Below are 15,355 nucleotides of genomic sequence, written 5' to 3' on the forward strand. Positions count from 1 at the left end.
GATATTAACATTCATCCTACCGTCATATTTAACATACAAGGTCTGCCAACTGGGGTCCCTGTATCCCAAGAATAAACTATAACAAACAACCCTTATAGCAAAGTGTTGTTGTTCTTTTTTCTCAAAACAATTCATTTCAGTTATGTGACTAATGTCACCTGACAAAAATTGAAAGTTCATTTGCATATTGTATAAAATGATGATTTTTAAATACAAATTTCAGCTTTTATCTCAAGTACAGTCTATATCAGCACTTAAAAGGTTATTCGCCATCCTTTAATTCTAGTAACATTTAGTTTTCAAGAATTGAAAGTAAACAAGATTTGTATTTTATTTATATGGTAAAACTTTTAGCTTTGTTTAACAGGAGGAAATTTTGGCACATCCAATCACAGCTAAACAAAAGACGCCCGAGGCTAGTGCCTTGGGTAACTCCATATGTCATTTATGTTCGCTCTGATGTATGTTCTGTTCAGATGAGTTTAGGGCTGTGACAGGAAGTCAACAATTTTCCAGACTAGCTGGATAGTGTGGTCTGTAAAAATAGTTTTGTGGTCGTAAGATACCTCTTGGATATCCCACTTCTGCTTTGCTTTGTTTTTCAAAGCACTTTGTAAGCTCTGTTTTTCAAGCATGGGTGTACCCAGCACGACTCAAAAATATGTAAAGGAGGTAAAATCAGCACAACCGTACACACCTACAGCAGTAAATTGCAATATACACATTAATGCAGTAATAATGTTAATCCAGAAACATCATATATTGTAAAACACTGACAGGGAACATTTTATTGCACAAAGCATACTTGTACTTTTTATACTTAAAGCTCATTTTGCTGATAACATACTTTTACATAAGGTTTTGAATGCAGAACTTTGACTTGTAGTGGAGTATTTTCACAGTATGATATCAGTACTTTTACTTAAGTAAAGGATCTAAATACTTCTTCCTCCACTGAGCAAATGTCTAAAATAAGAGAATGTTGTAGGAGCTAAAGGGAAGTTCATCATGCCTTATTGTGCATAAACCTACTCATGTTGGCAGGACACAAGTTAATAAAAAAACCAATGACGCGTTAGCTAGCTTCAAATTTGATGGGATCAAGTTTTAAATTTTTGAGATAAAACTTTCCACAAGAGATGGTGTGTGCTCACTTCACTGTGGACACGCCCATGCTTTTGTTGGAACAAGCACTGTGGAGGTGTAATCACACAAGGGAGACTCTCCACCTCTGTGCAGGATCTGAGAAAAAAAGGAAACCTGAGGCTGCCGTCTAGCACAACTTGCGTGTTTAACTCCAAAAGGTGAATATAATTACTCCTACTATTATATCTTAACTGTGATCTATGTCTTTAATTATCCTGAACAAGAGTTCTCATATAAACTATATTCACATTTTATATACACATACTGTAGAACATATATTAAAAAATTCTTTTCACAATTGAGAGGAGGAAAATCAGCTTGGTTTGGCTACTGGCAATTTGCCTTTATTTTTCTTTTGAAGCAATATGACGTAGAACCTAAATACTTCACATCTTTTTTATCCATTTTCTGCAAAATGCCTGCTGAATGGTGACCTGTTTGCCGATACACTGTTCTAAGCATTCAGTCCTGTTTCTCTTGCAGCCAAGATGCCAGAAACTGCAGAAGCTGTGTCAGCCACTCTCCCCACCAACAGAAACTGTACCATAGAAATAACCAACGTCAGCAGTGGCTACTGCCTCGTCAACACAAAGTAAGTCTGTAAATGTATTTACATGTAAAAGTGGTTAAATGAACATAACATTTGAGATTTAACTGCATCAGATGAAGACATGAAAATATTCACTGAAAAAAGTACAAATTAATGAACAACCTAAAAAAATAATGCCATGAAAATTGCAATTTATGAAAAACTGTCTTGAAAATTCCATTTGCTTTTATTCTTTTGTATAAAACACTTCCCTAAATTGGAGTTTAGTGTAAGTTAGCTCAGTCTATTAGTCTGCATCAACATTTTTTTCTGCACTTAGAGAGACTAAGCCTCTGCATAGTATCATGGCCTGTGCGTATACTTAAGTTTGATTGGTTCCAGGGAGAAATATTCATTTTCAAAAGCCTTAATGTGTTGCTTTGATGTGCTTTGAGATTGCAATGCCTGATTACAGCTCTAATCAGCATCTTGATAATATTAGTGTGCAGTCCTTTCAGGAAAAATGACAACTTATTTTTTCTCTCTAATAGTCATAGAAAAAAAGAACATATTTCCAGCATAAAAAGTCGATATTAATTCAGTGTGGCTATACTGTAGTCACTTTTAAGTGAAGGTCAATGATATTGCAAGTGGAATCTCAGTGTACTATCTATCCAACATAAATAAGTTATTAGATTGGGTTCCCTATTTCTCCATAATGCAATCTGCCAGTTTCATCCACTTCCGCTAGTAAAACTAAACAGTAAAATACATAAGAATGACCCACGTCTATTGGAATTTCCACCACGCTTCCACATTTATCTAGCTGTGGCAGGACAGACCATATCTTGGATGGGTGGTTTTCATGTGTGACATCACTTTGCTGAGAACATCCACCTATCCATCATGCAGTGACACACACTGCCTCATTGCACATCGCATGCAGGAACACTCACTGTTGCTTAGAAGTCCACAGCAGTACTTGCACAGTCACACTCCATCCATCAGCATAAGGTGGTTCAGGTACCCTGGAAAGCCCAACACTTGAAAACTACACTGACAATCTCCAACAAAACTTGCAAAACTTGTTCTTTCATCAAAAGTCTAGGAAGTGTGACATAAAAGTTGATTGGTGATGATGGTATGGGTTTGTCTCCTGCTCTCTTGTACAGGGTGTACATGTCAAGTGGCTTCTGTCACCACCCGCCCCAGCCTACTGTTCGTCCCAACATGACTGAAGTGTGCTCCTTCATCAAGGACGACAACACTGCCACGGGTGCTGTTGGCCTACTGACCTATGACCTCTTCCATATGCAGAGCCGGGTTTGCTCCGAGCGCATGGCCATCATGTTCTCTGTGCCCTATGACCACAACCTGTACAAGAACCGGCTGGCCGTGGGTGTGTTCGAGCATTCCCATGCCTGTGACAAACATCTGTATGACCAGATGTATGATGGGAAAGATCTAACTGGCTTCACCCGCTCCGAGACACATGGCTGCGGGCTGGAATATAAAGCTAAATATGTCGACGTGAGGGCTACCATGTCTTCCATTGGCAAAGCCATTGTTAAAGTGGAGCTCTATGATAAAATGGGTCGTTAGTATAGAGGAGTCTACTGGTGTTCTGCCTTTTTGTACTGTGTTGCTTTTGTACCCAACAGAATAAACAAACTTCATTTGATCTGACTTCTGCTGTCATCCAGAGAAACATCCAGAGGAGAGGAAGACTGATTTTGCTGTCATCTGTGTTTTGTGTCCACTGAAAGATATCAATATCTGACAGCCAGCTCATTGATTCTCCATTAGCTTATTTCTTGGGCTTATGTATATTGTACACTCCCTTTGTCTTTGATTATGGTAATAAAGCATTCAGACCCAATGCCTGTGTTGTGTGGGATATGTTTTCACTCAGTATGCTTTCATTATTACTGATGAACAGTAATCATTTTTTAATCTCTTAGCTGGATCCATCCAATTCTAATGAGTAGCAACAGATGGAATATCTGCTAGATGTTTTTTTAATCGGTATGATAACAATATTGTTCTTTACTGGCTGTGAGGCTCTCCATCTTGCACTAAAGTGTGTGGTTCTTTTGTGGTATCTGGAATGCAAGCATTTCAACAAAACCAAAGAGTACAGTTGCCCCAGAGATGTCTGTCTCAACTTGTTTGGCTTGCTTTTTTCTCTGTTGCACAACACCTTAAGATTGAAATTCCCAGACCACCTCAGTCAGTCTGACAATGACTACATTTACATCCACACTAATATTCCAGTATTACTCCAAATATGACGATGTTCTGAATTTGATATGGCACATGTAAACAGCATAGTCTGTTCGGATTTTCCAAATTAAGCCTTTTCCTGAATGAGGCAATTTCTTTCTGCTGTTATCAGTTATGTTTTGGGAGCATTCTTTGGATATGTGTACAGCGCATTCAGAATGTGCGGCTCAGTCAAACTTTCAAAAACACATCCTATTTTAAAGCAAAGAAGTAAAATGGTACAAGCTGCTCCAGCTGTTCCACTTTTCTTTATTTTGGCATGATAAATGACATGTTGTCTGTAATCATGTAATCTGAGTATGCGCTGCTGAATGTAAACAGGAATATTAATGGAATATTCATTTTCATTAGTCATGTAAACAACTTAGGAGGACAGTTGTCTCTCGAATTAAGGGCAAAAACAGATATTTTGTGCATGTAAATGTTGTCATTCATGTAATTGTGATTCTTGAGAAAATGTGTGTGCTGAATGATCCTGGCTTGCCTAACAGGTTGGGATCCAATAGGATACTGCTGGAAACTGTTCAACTCTGTCACAGGGTGTGGCAGTTTGATCCCACAGGGAAAAACACAGGAACATTTGTTGTCATAGCCTTTTTGTGTGGTGTAATAACTGTGTGTTGAAAGAGGGTGTGTGCTTTCCAACAGGGGTTGTGTTGCAAGTGGGAGGGTTTCCTGGGTGATGGCATGCATCCTTGTTAAAAAAAAAAAAAACCTACGGCGCCTCCCTTTCAGGTAACTTTTTCCATTTTGAGACTTGTGAGTATCAACAGAGCTTCTCAGCAGGTAAGTCACTTTAAACATTTATGAAAAAAGACTTTATTAAAAGGACTTCATAAGAGGCAGAGAATGGCTCATTAGCTGAAGAAAATAGCTATTTATAGAGGCATATAGAAGCCCGATGAGGCATTTGTTTGATTTGTATCTTATATCTGTTGATAAAAGGGGCAATCATTTTCTTTACTGTTTTCACTCTAACTTCATTACTGCATGCTACTAAGTGCTGTAATTAAAGAAGTACACTCTCTAATGAGAGAAAGAGAGTCTGCAGCTTTTCTGTGATTGTTCACAACTGTTTTGAAATCAAATTAGCTTCTGAAATGCATCATTCATACCCACTGCCAGTTTATGCGCACTTTAAGAGATCAATGGAATGCCATTACAGCATGTCAGCAGAGCAGAGGTCAGGATGATATTTTTGTCATGTAGTAAGTGTGATCCTCGTGATTCCCAGTGTCTTTACTGTAGGAGTGCAGGGAAGTGATAGTTGCACCTGTGATGTCAATAAATTCACACGGTTAACACTTACTGTACCATTGTTTTTCAAGGAAATCTCACACCCATTCCAACATCATGGAGTCAGCTGAAGCCGTGGCAGCTGATGTAGACAGGAAGAGAAGTGTAGTCATTGAAATCTCAAATTTGACAAATAACTACTGTCTCATGAACCCAAGGTAAGCCCTGACTGTGTTGGTGTCTTGCAGGCATGTTTGAATGTTAATGTATAGATCTAAAAGACTGTGTAATACATGTGCTTATTTGTGTGTTTGGACAGGGTGTACCTTGAGAATGGGGAGACATACAACCCACCTCAGCCCACAGTGCGCCCTCTAAAGACAGAGGTCTGCACTTTCTCCAAGTCCAAGGGTAAAGCAACTGGCAGCATTGGCGTGATGACCTATGACCTTTTTGAAAGGTCACAGAATGACTACATTGAGTCTGTGGCCATCATGTTCTCAGTTCCCTGGGACTACAACCTCTACAAGAATTGGTTTGCAGTGGGCATCTACAAAAAGGGCCGCAATTGTGACAAGGATTTGTACAAAGAAATGTACTATGAGAAGAAGCAGAGGGAGCATGGGTTTGTCAGGGAGGAAGCCACTGGATCAGGAATCAATTATGTGGGCAACTATCTAGATATCAAGGCCACCATGAGTCCCCTGGAGAATGCCATCATGAAGGTGGAGGTGTGGGATAAGCTTTTCACACCCATGGGCCAGCAGTCATACTAGACTCCCCGCCTAACTGGTATTTTTGTCATAAGTCCCAGCAGCAGAATTCATACCTCCACCTCAAGCATTTACCTGTCAGACTGTTTCAAATACAGTCAACACACATGATTCAACAGATGTATTGTTGCTGACATGTGCCTGTATACCTGGGTATTACCCTTTGCTAAGTCTCCTTAAGATCAGAGTTTAGTTTGTTTATAAATCCAGGCGGCAAAACCCCCCTTTAGAGCCGAAGCCTCTGTCTGTTTCTATAGCATCTGGTTTTAAAATGGCATCTTTAGAAATGAAAATCAAAGGATGACTCACTGGAGGACGAGGGCACATAGCTTAATAAAACACACTGGGTGCTCGTCTGTATTTACCTTGACACTGTAGTCTGAGGAATAAAATAAACCTTTTTGCTGGAGCTATTTGTGTATATGTGTGTTTTGATTGAGTTCAGAGAAGTGCTTAAAAAGAAATCAGATTTAATTTTTTAATACAAAATTATGGCTTTCTCGGTGCATGCATACAATCCAAAGCATGCTCTGTGTATTTGCAATGGATTCACGAGGATTGTTTTGAAGTGAAATTAAGATTTGAACAGAGACAAGGGATGCTGTCTCTTTTTCACAGAGCAGCAAAGGGACACACCCTGTCTCGTGATGCTGAACATCAAAGCATACCTATTATTGCCAATACTGTATTTACAAAACACCAAACAACAAAACAATTTAAGACAAAGCACATTTTATAGAAGTTGGTTAAACATGCATCATATTAAGATTGCATTTGTGATGCAAAAAGTTAATAACATGGTTGACATTTTGTTAAAAGTACTTATATAAATATAATTTAAATACATGTTGGGGGGCATACACCTCAGTATTAAGATACACTTAAACTCCCCCCCTTACATTAATAAAAGATATATAAAGGAAAAACATTGCTATGCTACGAAAGGCAACCACGCACCATCCACCCACCAACAAATTGCCATTTGTTGCTGTGGGTAGGTACAATCAGTGTCAAACACAATACTGTGTCTTCATTTTACCACTTTTAAATATATTACAAAGTGGGAAACTAGAATTTGATATGAGTGTTACCTAGTCTATATCACTGTCGACTGTGATAGGTTTTGTATAGTGTTAGTATTCATAAAAAAGTCAAATGTGTGCACTTTTCCTGTGCCGCCCTCAATCATATGATGGCTCCCTTAAAGGGCATTCAGCCATCAAAACTTAGAGAAACCCTGATCTAACATTTTTGTTTCAAAATGCTCCAAAATGGTCAGTTTTGCTGTTAAGTGTCTAAATAATTTATCCTGTGGAGAATTCCCACTCCCCCGGAGGGTTGGGTTGCAGAGGTTCTAGGTTGAAAATGGTCCCCCCCCCAATGTTAAATAGCTGATTACGACCCTGAGATATTCCACTGATTTCTTTAATTTTCTTAAAGTAGCCTGCAGCTAATTTTCTAAAAAGATCAGAGGAGCTAATGTACAACATCACAGTGAGATGCAGAGACTAAACAGACTGATCTCTATATAATCTATTTTAATAATAATGATAATAATAAATATATTCTAAATAATGTCTAAACATGCATGAAAAAACAGTGAATTCTTGGCTAAAGAAAACCTTGTGTCATTGAAATCTGTTTTTAAGAGACTCAGTAGAACAGTATTTGTACCCAGATTTCTGAGATAAAGAGGGTTTTAATTGCCTGCTATGCCATCCAAGCAGAACCAGAGGGAACAATAAAACTTCTACAGTTATGTGGTTATTGTTCAAAAATGCCTGTTTTTTTATGAACCAGTAAACTCAAGGAGAAAATGAATAGATACATTTGCTTTTTTTGCAATTATGATCCTGGCAGGGACTATGAGGTAATAGTAGTGAACGAGACAGGAATGGATTTAGGTGAAGACCCCATTATTATGACTGCTCAGCAACTCATTACTAAATGCTCTGTAATTCGTTAATTTGGGAGAAATGACAATCTTGGCGTGTTATCTCATCATCTAACAACTAGTTTTGCAGTAATGGCAGAGCCAATTCCGTATAGATACAGTCATTAACCTCAGGGGGATATGGGGTTCTGAGGCGGGAGTCAGTATCAGCTCTTAATTTACATCGCAGGCGAAGTTATCAGGTTCCCTCGTTTCTATTTAGAATCTCAACACTGCACTCCCGATTCTGTTTTCCCATTAGATTCATGATGCTTTTGCTGCATTAACTGTTCCAGCCACAAAGACGCCCAGATCAAAGGTTTTCGCTCACTGTCACCGTTGCATTTGCATAAAAGCCATACATAATATAGAGGCATAAACTAGGCCTGTTTAGGCTCAATCCCTGAAGCACTGTTGAGTAGTGTATTGGAAAAAATGACACATGGCCCCTATAAACAGATGAGGGACACTAAGCAGCAACTTTTGTTTGTCACAGCATTAAAATGGGGATAAGTTCCCACACATCCCTTTCATATTTTTTCCTTTCAGTCCCTCATCTGTGTTTACTATACCTGCACATAAGTCTGCTTTCATGTTTTGTGTTGTATTGTTCACTGTGTGTGTGTTTGTGCGTGAGTGTTTTGGTGTTTGTGTCTCAGTTGTATGTACAGTAAATTTGTTTGTGCTCTTTTGTGATGAGCATCTCTGAGTGTAGCTACACCTGCACGTGCAGCGATGGATATTTCATATCAAATGCATTCTTTTGTGCATTATGTGATTTGTATTTTGCAAGTCTGAAAAAATCTTTCAAGAGTGGATTAGACTTCTTAAACAGGAAACAAAAGATATGTGGAAAAATGTATTTTCCTGTGTAGATAAACTTAAGAAGCTCAGCATTTGTGAATTAAAACTGATGCTATTTACCCCTGAACAGGAGTAAATCTAGCTGTTTGTCATGGTAAAAAGCTTCTGTCAAAATCCTGCTAGGATGTTCAGAGGAAAGGGAGGTGGATGAGTGCAGGTGCACCATCAAAGTTATTTCTTTTCATGAGACAAAAATCAGCTGATCACACAAAAACAACAGACTTCAGCTAAAGCTAGTGCAAGAAGATGAGCTGAGGTGAATGAGAAAAATACTGAAAACCTTGATTTCACCACAGCAAATAATCTTGTACAGCCTGTTACAGCACACACACGCATACACTCACACACACACACTGTTGAACTGATACTGTAGTTTTCACGCTATGAATAGAAACAGGCTGAAGAGCGGAGTAAACACAGCAGCATGCATCTCCTCTCTCTTTGTACTTGAAGTCTCTATTTACTCCCCCTGTTATCATCACCACCTGTTATCAGGACCGCACGGTGGCTGTGTCTCTTCGGCACATGAAAAAATTACAAGAACATTTGAATTTTTCAGACTCTCAACAAAGCAGGGCTGATCAACACAGAGCTTGCAGCGCATTAAGTGGGTGACACTGATCATAATCTTTCTGCATTAAAGCTTCATCTGCCAAGTTTGTTTGAGTTTCATTCTGCTTGAGTTTCTATTTGCTTTGAAGCTAAACCTAAAGAACATGAGAGCTGTATATTGACCCAAACTGGGAGTGTCCAAACAGAAGCATTAAATAATTGAATGTCAATGACCGGAGGTTTGGGTGTGAACTGTAGCCCTTTCAACAGCCTAAACCTCTGCATGCCCAAAGATAGCAGCAGTATAATACATAATCTTCCCTCATCAAAGTGAATAGAAGTACTCTTCAATAAAAGGTGCAATTTTTGAGTACCTTCAACTACTAAAAATGCTCTCAAAGACTGCCATCTAGAGGCCACCTCTGATATCAAATGTATTCACACAGCTTACAGTTTAAATTTTCTAAGCACTTGAGGCAAATCTTGAAAAAACACTCTACAGGGATTCTGCGGTGACAGTAATATATCATGCATGCATTCAGAGTGCTCAAGAATCTGGAAAGGACTGACCCTCTTGACCCTCTGTTTGTTATTAGAAACCTCATTAACAGCAAAGATGGGCAGTATTTCAGTTAAATGTATTTAAAAATGTATTTGATTTCTTTTGATTTTGGGTAATTTGTATTTCTCTGGACATTAAAAATGACATGTCATTTTTAACAAAACACTTTAAAGCTACAGTTGGTAACTTTTATTAAAATATTCATATAGTCATATTTGCTGACATTGTCACTATATTCTGAGAGAAGTACCTGGGACAGTCTGTAAAAAATCATGTCACGCCTCCCCTCCTACTGCCTCTAATGGCATTCACTAAAATCAGTGCAGCCCAACAGTCTCTAAAGCAGCTGTCAATCATATCAGTTGCTTTACGAATTGTGGTCAAACTCTCAAATGAGATCGCACTGATCAAATATGAATCAAGATTCTGTAACTGCATTGCCTATTTCTCGCCTCAAATGTTTTCAGAAACATATTTTAGCTTTTTAGCTGTAAAATGCGAAAGCTGGTCCAGCTGGTGGGCGGGGCTTGCTACTGTGTTTAACTGTATCCAACAAATTTCTCATTTAACAGCTACACAGTGCACTAAAATATGTTTCTGAAAACATTTAACATTAAAAATAGCAAAGCAATAACAGTAAAAGAATCTTGCTTCATATTGCCGCCTGGTTTAAGTTTTACCACAGTTCATTAGAAGTGATTAACAACTGCTTTAGAGACTCCTCAGCTCTGATTGGTTGTTTTCACATGTGGTAAGGCCATTAGAAATGCTACAAGGCAACAGAGGCAGGGGAGTATCATTTTTTCACAGATTATCTGTCTCATATTGTGCTGTTTGAATATAGTGACAGTAGGTTTTCATAAAAGTTACCAACTGTAGCTTTTATTTGTGTATTTTAAATACTTAACATTATTAAAAAAATCATTTTTATTCTTTAATAAGATTTTTAAGATAACCTTGAAACCGTAGAAAAACACTGCACAGCACTAAGCCAAATCGCTGTCTTTGGCTACATATAAGTGAATTTCCTGTCGGGTCCAACAATGTTCTCATTGTGAATGACCATATTTCATTTGTGTTCCCTTTGACTGCAATGTTAGGAGGTACACAAAAGAAAATACTTTCCCTTTCTTTAAGTTGTTGTTGATATTTTCTATTTTGTACTGTGCTGTAATGGTACTGTTTTGTTTTTGTTCAATTGGTTGCTAATAAAGTTAGATATCTTAGGAATGTAACCTACTTCTTCTACTGCACTTTGCTCTTGAAAACAGCATCTCCTAAACACCCAGTCTTGTTGTCATCTGAAAGAACTAGTGTTGTTCAGTTCCCCCAGTTGAATTTCAGTTGGCCGTTCACTCAGTCAGTCACTTTGACTGACAGAAACCACCCAGCATCCACCCCTGAATTCACAGCCTCCCACCTTCAACATATCCTGACTGGCCACTTCAAATGTATGATGTAGGAAATAAGCAGAGCTCGCCTTTTCATTGTAAGGGCAGTTCAGGTCAGACCCAGACTGAGGCTACTAAATACCTAAAAATAAATACTAAATACCTTTTTCATAACAATGTTTTATATTTGATTTTGATGCATTTACTGAGCAAGTATTTGTAATTTTTTTACGAGATCCTTTTTGATGTATTTGTGCCCATCTCTTATTAGCAGACAGTGAAATTAATGTGGCTCACCCTCTTCTCCTGCTATTCCTGGCTCCAAACAGGTCCTGACATCCAGCAGTTCCTGGCACTCTCAAACAGTTCACTCTGTGTCTACCCCGATGTGTGTCAGGCTGGCAACAGGCGCCTGCAGCCACGTCATCAGAGCTCAATTACAGGCCTCAGTCTCAGTCAGGTTCTCCTCCAGAGAGTCTACAAGGGTAAAACAATAAAGTCAAATATTTTTTAAGCTAAGCTGGAGTTGTACTGTTATGCATGTTTGTTTTGTTTTTCAAACATTTCTTAGGGTCATATTTCACTGACTGTTTGTAATTCCTGTGGATGAGATGTGAGGGTTGAAGGTCATGTTATTCCTAGCAGGCTTTGGAGATTGTCTCATCATGTTAGTTTGTTATTATGGAACTTCTTGCATCATGCAGAAGTGTATCGTGTAACAATACAGATAACCTGACAGAGGACACTCAGTGCTCTCTACAGTACTTTTGCTTCTTTTTAATGCCTCTAAGGCTGTTAAGTAGGCAAATCCTGAAATAAATATTATGTAAAATGTCAGTTTGTGACATGACACAAACATAATACAATTCCATTTCCTAACCCATACTAAAGCATCAAAAAATGTCGTTCTATAAACAGATTAATGTTGAGCCTTACAGAAACTTTATCCAATGCTAACCTTACATTTTTGTCATGCTTTGTGTCTGTATTATTTTTACCAGAGCACATACCTAGTTTAAGTACAAGATGTAAACTACAGTATATGCCCTGATCGTCAGTTATATTTTATGGAAATTTTGCCTTAAGCTTTTTTTTCTGTCTTTTTTCCTTTAGAGGATACAAGATAATAATGCAAACACCCACACAATGTTACTACTTAAAGCATCTATAATCAATATTTTTGTGTTAGTTATGAATCACACATGCCTGCAGTGATGACCCACAGAGAATTATCACCTGACCCTGTTGTTCTCACACGCTACAGAGCTTTACAGCAACTTTCACCTCATTGTTTCCATACTCTGACTCACAACTTAGCTGTTTTGGTTCACTCTTGTGTTTTCAGCAAAAAGAAGCACTAAAATCCTGCTGTATGCTCCATGCAAATTACAGCAGGCAGACTAAACGAAGGGGTAGCTGGTGAACATAGTGCAGCATTTAGCAGCTAAAGAGTGAGACATTTCCCTCAAGAGTTAGCAGAGACAAAAAATAAAGAAAGAGCTAAATGAGAGTGACTATTGGATTTACATTCATCAGGTGGCCCGGAAACACAACTCTAACTGAATGCTAATGTGATTTGTATGTGGAGGATGTGTCAATAGATAACAACAAGTTTGCCCTATAAACTTCAAAAAGGATGGTGTGTTCACAGCTTGTTTCTGTACACCCAAGTAGTGACAAAAATTAGTTATTGAATGTTTGAATGATCACTAAGTAAATTACGTTAGAGACTTACAAAATACAGAGTGTCTAGCTCTTGGAGTCTGTAGCTTATCTGTCTGTGTGAATGTGTAAGACAGAGAGATACTGTAGAGGGAGCATGTGTGTGCGCCAGTAAATGCAATTCTCAGTTATACACTGCTGTGTGTGTTTCAGTGTCACAAGTGTTGGTCTTTTGCAAGGGGATGCGGACATTAAACTATAGTGGGGCAAACTGATTGTATTGACCTGTGGCTGTGTTTGAAACATTAATAGTAAACCTTGTGTTTATTATGTCAGTTTCCTTTCCACTCTCTCCTCACATACTCACACTGAAAAAACATCCCTAAATCCACTCAGTATTCAAATTAATGGTATAAAAACTCTTATACACTTATGCATGCTGTCATGATTTGCCACACAGATTTTTGAGCGCATACTGCATTGGAATAGATCCTGAAGTTAGAATCCATATTGTATGTAATAAATTGAGAATTGATTTTTGAACTGGGAGTCGTTTCAACCGAGAATTGATTTTAAATTGAATCTTGACCCCAAGAATCAAATCGTTAGATACTGTAAAATTCACACTCCTAAAATTCATACAGTATGTACTTATTTTCCCTTTTGTCACTAATGGCAGCTTTTAGGTAAATACGCAGAGCCAACAATACCATCAATGCATTGTTTTAATTTTCTGATTCTGTTCCTCTAGTTGCTCTCAGGTAGCTCTTGTTTCATGTAGTCCAGCTGCAGCTCCAGATCTTGTTTTTGTTTCCATAGATAAATCTCTTAGGATCTCCATCGAGCCAATCATGGTAACTGGGTGCAGGCCCTGCTCCTTTTCCATCATCACTGAAGAACTGAAAAATATTTCTTGTCGCTCAGAATTCAGCTGGCAGTGGAACACGGCTGATCGTGGCATGTATTTCTTTGAGTTTATTCTGACTGATCGAGCAGCAGTTTTGATGTCAGACCTACTTGAATGTACAGTCATGTGCTGCCAGCTCGGTGTCATCCAGCTGTAAGGTCAGCTCTGACACAGCAGTGCCAGCTGCCTGGATCTCGCACAACAAAGTAATTACTCATGTCACACTGAATGACTCGCATCAATGGGTGCAATTTTTTAATTTTCATCAAATCTGGCAAAACTCCAGTCTGTCAGTATTCCAGTAAACTAGTTGCTGAGAAAAACATGTAATGCAAACAGATTTTTAAAAATAAAGTCATCTGTAAATCTGATGAGATGTCAATAACTCACCAATAATCTGGCATAGGCTCCAGGAAGCTGACTTTCTCTGGCCACCTGTGGAGGTTGACCAGCTGTCACTGATGCTGCTGAATGCTCCGTGAAGCAGTGAAGCTGACACTGTGAGCCACCTCTTGCTATTTCCACAGCCAAAGTCCCAAGTCACACTATAAAGTCTGCCAAAGGAACCAGCAGTGGATGTACAGATGCCCTTACCTGCTGTCCTTCCAACCACTCTGCCAGATCTCTGGGACAGAGCAGTCATCGGCTCCCATGGTGATAAGACCCAGACGCCCTGACAGAGGCTCCAGAGCCAAAACCTGCAACTGGAGACGCAGCTGCGGCTCTCGGGTGTGATCACTGCAGAGACAGGAAGGTCTCTGGTATCTTCTGAAAACAGAATCTCTGTCTCAGTTCTAGAAATATAAATCCATGTATCCATGGGTGTGTCAAACATGTTTTCCTATATAAGCTAACTAAACATAATGGAACCTTTCCATTGTGGCATTGGTAGTTTTTTTTATTTTTTATTTTTTGAATCAACATAACCAAAAAGTAAAGCTGAAACACTATTTAGCCTGGGTTGTACCTTTACTTTTATTGTCATCATCATCATCATCATCATTATTCCATCAAGCTATAATAAAATAGGTGTATGATTAATGCTTTGTGCAATAGACAATAAACTTTCTACAGAAGAACAAAATACATTTTCATTTTAATTAGTTTTGTTTATGTTGTGTTAATGTTTCTTTGTTTTTGGCATAGTTTAAATGTGTTTTATAGCAATTAACTTCACCAATTACACATACTTGCCTATATCTAATATTTAAAACTCCTGAATTAATTTGGTGTGAATAAAGTTCAAAAGTGTTAAGTTATCGAAACTATCTACTACTTTGTCAGATTTTACTGTTCCAACCCCACAGCATCAAGTCATCCCATTTCAGTGTCAGCACAGATCATTGAAACTGAGACTTATGAAATTGTGTTCAGATCAGATAATTTATATACAAGTTGAGGCATCTCAAAATGTGATGTAATTGTGCTGTGGCATTGCTAAAGGACTAGAGAATAACCTGCTGACCTCATGTACTCCCTTCAAGGATTCCTAGCATTAGTGAACTTCACAGTCCTGC

At 38.4% G+C, this 15,355-nt stretch overlaps 2 protein-coding genes across 2 annotated transcripts; both read left to right on the top strand.

Moving 5' to 3' along the window:
* Positions 1 to 1,143: 1,143 nt before the first annotated feature.
* LOC125879364 (uncharacterized) lies at positions 1,144 to 3,554 on the top strand. The gene is made up of 3 exons (XM_049561205.1): positions 1,144 to 1,304; positions 1,630 to 1,738; positions 2,848 to 3,554. The coding sequence occupies exons 2-3, from the start codon at positions 1,635 to 1,637 to the stop codon at positions 3,275 to 3,277; spliced, it is 534 nt and encodes a 177-aa protein (XP_049417162.1). The 5' UTR covers positions 1,144 to 1,304; positions 1,630 to 1,634; the 3' UTR covers positions 3,278 to 3,554.
* Positions 3,555 to 4,594: 1,040 nt separating this feature from the next.
* Positions 4,595 to 6,376, top strand: apnl (actinoporin-like protein). Its single transcript, XM_049561204.1, has 3 exons — positions 4,595 to 4,744; positions 5,287 to 5,412; positions 5,514 to 6,376. The coding sequence occupies exons 2-3, from the start codon at positions 5,312 to 5,314 to the stop codon at positions 5,968 to 5,970; spliced, it is 558 nt and encodes a 185-aa protein (XP_049417161.1). The 5' UTR covers positions 4,595 to 4,744; positions 5,287 to 5,311; the 3' UTR covers positions 5,971 to 6,376.
* The last annotated feature ends 8,979 nt before the right edge of the window (positions 6,377 to 15,355 follow it).

Source organism: Epinephelus fuscoguttatus, linkage group LG19 (genome assembly GCF_011397635.1).
Source record: "Epinephelus fuscoguttatus linkage group LG19, E.fuscoguttatus.final_Chr_v1".
In the NCBI taxonomy this organism is placed as follows: domain Eukaryota; kingdom Metazoa; phylum Chordata; class Actinopteri; order Perciformes; family Serranidae; genus Epinephelus; species Epinephelus fuscoguttatus.